Source organism: Helianthus annuus, chromosome 16 (genome assembly GCF_002127325.2).
Source record: "Helianthus annuus cultivar XRQ/B chromosome 16, HanXRQr2.0-SUNRISE, whole genome shotgun sequence".
Classification (NCBI taxonomy): Eukaryota; Viridiplantae; Streptophyta; class Magnoliopsida; order Asterales; family Asteraceae; genus Helianthus; species Helianthus annuus.
In genome coordinates, this window is record NC_035448.2 from 141,141,713 (window position 1) to 141,144,832 (window position 3,120).

Here is a 3,120-nt window from a genome sequence, read left to right on the forward strand (position 1 = left end):
ATCGTGTAAATGTTTAGATCTTCGGTAGATCTTAGCTTGTTTATGTGGAAATCGGTTAGATCCAAGCCATTCATGGTGGATTGAAGCCAAAACATGGTGTTCTTGAAGAACACCATGATGACATCACCCAAGAACGCCTAGATCTTGGTGATTTCACGGTTAGAAATCAAAAATTGGAAGATAGAAAGGTGTAGGAGCATGTTTTGATCAAGAAAGTACAAGATTTAGGATGGAAACTTACCGGAATCGAAAGAAATCTGAGAAAAGAGGAGGAGCACGGGCTGGTCGGTCAGAGCTTTCCAAAAGTGGTAAAGAGTGACAATGACAGCCCTATTTATAGGCTCCAAAAGAGGAAAGGGCTGGTCGATCGGCTGACATCCCGATCAGACAGCCTGCTCGATCGAACAGTCTGTTCGATCGGCTGGGCTGTTCGATCGGCTGACAGCCTGATCGATTAGCGGCCTGGTTCGAGTGTTCGGTGCGACGATTTTCGATATTTCGATTTCGATTGAAGACGATACGAGTACGATAGAGTTTCCTATTCAAATTACTTTCAATCCCAACTACTATATCTAACATACAATCATCTATAATTCACCCTATCCTAACGTTACCATTTGTCGTAGTTCGATTTCGATTGCATTCGATTTGAGTTTCGAGTTTCGATTCGAGTTTCGATTGATCACCACACAAAACATAAAGTAAACATGCACATGTAACACATAAGGCACACACACACACACACGTATAAAAACAACCAAAGTTCGCGTAATTTGAAATTCGAGTTCGATGATAGTTAGATCGGTTTGATTACTGATTAGTTAACTTTATCGCATTGCTACTTCCTACTATTCACAGTCGTAAGTCGGTTCACGTTAAAACATTCGATTACTTCGATTCTTCCTGATTACAACACTTACTCCACATAATATAAATAAAATATAAAATAGACTATTTACAGTCAAAGAAAGTCAAAGTTGACTTGGACTTTGACTTTGACATTTGAAAACACGTGGTGTTACAACTCTCACTCTTAATACTTAATTATCTCCCCCAAAGCAGTCGCTTATTCTCACGCCGGAGCCCGGTTAAGAGGGAAACCCCCCATATTCCCCTCTTAACGAGTAACGGTGTTCTGTTTTGCAGGATTAGACGTTAAGGACGAAGCTCAGAAAGTCATTAGAAGATTAACCTCTATGGCAGGAACATAAACCCAACTGATTAGTCTCATAATTAGTTCCGTGTTTCTTCATTGGCGCCCACCGGTTTTCTACAACCACTTTCATCTTCTTTTTTCTGAGTTTTTCGTCGTTTTTTCTTCCTTCGATCATGGCTGGTCAAGGAATCATTCCCGAGTTTGGTTTCGGAGCAAACTCTAATGCGGTGTTGGGCGAGGGTAATCAAAACGTCCAACCCCAACACATTGAAGAGATTGGCGAAATCGAAGTAACCAACACTGGGGGACCGCGCGGGAGCATCACCCGCGTCACTCAGACGGTGACCCCAGGAAACAATGGCGCTGGACCTTCAAACCCGGCTCCACCTTAGAACGTTTCGGTGCTATTAGGGCTACTAGAGGGCAAAACTCCAGCCTCGTGGTACGCCAAAAATACTGCCACCAATAACGCGGCGTATCAATCTCTGATCGCACAGCAAGCAGTCTTAACGGCAGAACCGTCCTTGGTTACTCCCCAGGGACAGAGTCAGGGGGCGCGCCAGATACCCCCACAGCAAAACATCCAAGGCAGAGCTAACAGACCTCCCCCTACCAGACGACTAAGCGTGCATGACACGCGCGATACACGGGGAGAGACAAAAAGCTACTACGACTATTCATCACACCTTCAAAGAGGTCCAGTTCATAGCCGGCTCACACTGCGCAACATGAACAACGAATGGGAGGATACTGACCCGAACGATCCAACTTGGGAAGATGATGAGGGTTCGTCAGTCTTCAATCGCTTGCAGAAGAACCATGAATACTACAAACCAAGACAACACGTAGGGTACACCGAAGAGGCAGAGCGAGACTTCCGCCTCGCCTATCGACCAGCTGAAGCTGCGGAACATTCAAAGTTCATTCCAAAAATTGCGCTTGCGCCACTTTCAAGAGAGAAGTTACCTCCGACAGTTGGAAAGTTTAACGGATTGACTGATCCCGATGATCACGTCAGAATTTTCACAAGCGTAGGTTGCATGGGAGGATGGAACATGCCCATGTGGTGCCATCTATTTATTCAAACTCTTACAGGGGCTGCTCGCACCTGGTTCGACAGCCTCCCTCCGGGAAAGATCAAATCAAGGGTGGATTTCAAGACACAGTTCTTGAGTCACTTCAGTCAACAGAGACGTTACCAGCGCGACACAGCCGAGGTAGAAGACATCTGGCGCAGAGATAACGAGGGTTTGGAAGATTTCATCACTCGCTTCAACAAGGAGTGCTTGGAAATCGGTGACGTAAGTGAACAACTCATGCGTTGCCACTTCAAGAAAGCCATTCGCTGTGATAGTCTCATCAAAACTATCACCGGGAAAGATGGAATGCCCAAAGAATGGGATAAACTCATGGAAGCCGCGAAAATAGTCGCGCAAACTGAAGAGTCACTCGCCGGAAACAAGAATTATTATACTGAAGACCGATTCTCCAAGGGAAACTCGCGCGATCACAACAAGCGCAACAAGTACAAAGGTAACGATTGGAAATCCGGAAGATCAAGGGGCCATGAAGAGAGGTCGCGCTATAGAGAAGATGCGTGCGACACAATTGATAGAATCGGCTATCGAAAAGCAGTCAGGGATGAAAACCGAGAAAAGCACTGGACTCCGCTCATAAAAAAACCAAAAGAGGTGTTGATGACGGAGAATCATGATTTCAAGGCTCCAAGGCCTATGACAAATAAGAAGGGGCAAGACCCCAACCTGTACTGCGACTTCCACAAAGATACAGGGCACCTGGCAGATGAATGCTTCAGTTTACGTCAAGAGACTGAGAGAGCGCTAAAAAGCGGGAAGCTAAGCCACCTGGTGAAAAACGTGCGCAAAGAAACTCGACAGATTCAACGCCAGGATGAGGGGAATCACAAGATACAGCGCAAAAGAGAAGGGCAAGCGCCCTTATGA

The 3,120-nt window shown here is 45.8% G+C and overlaps 1 protein-coding gene across 1 annotated transcript; it reads left to right on the forward strand.

The window, feature by feature from the left end:
* The first annotated feature begins 1,884 nt into the window (after nucleotides 1–1,884).
* LOC110919681 lies at nucleotides 1,885–3,120 on the forward strand. Its single transcript, XM_022163944.1, has one exon. It carries the CDS (start codon nucleotides 1,885–1,887, stop codon nucleotides 3,118–3,120), a length of 1,236 nt encoding a protein of 411 aa, XP_022019636.1.

Excerpts from the sequence above, each read along its gene's own strand:
- LOC110919681 (XM_022163944.1), top strand. The coding sequence starts at position 1,885 with ATGAACAACGAATGGGAGGATACTGACCCGAACGATCCAACTTGGGAA.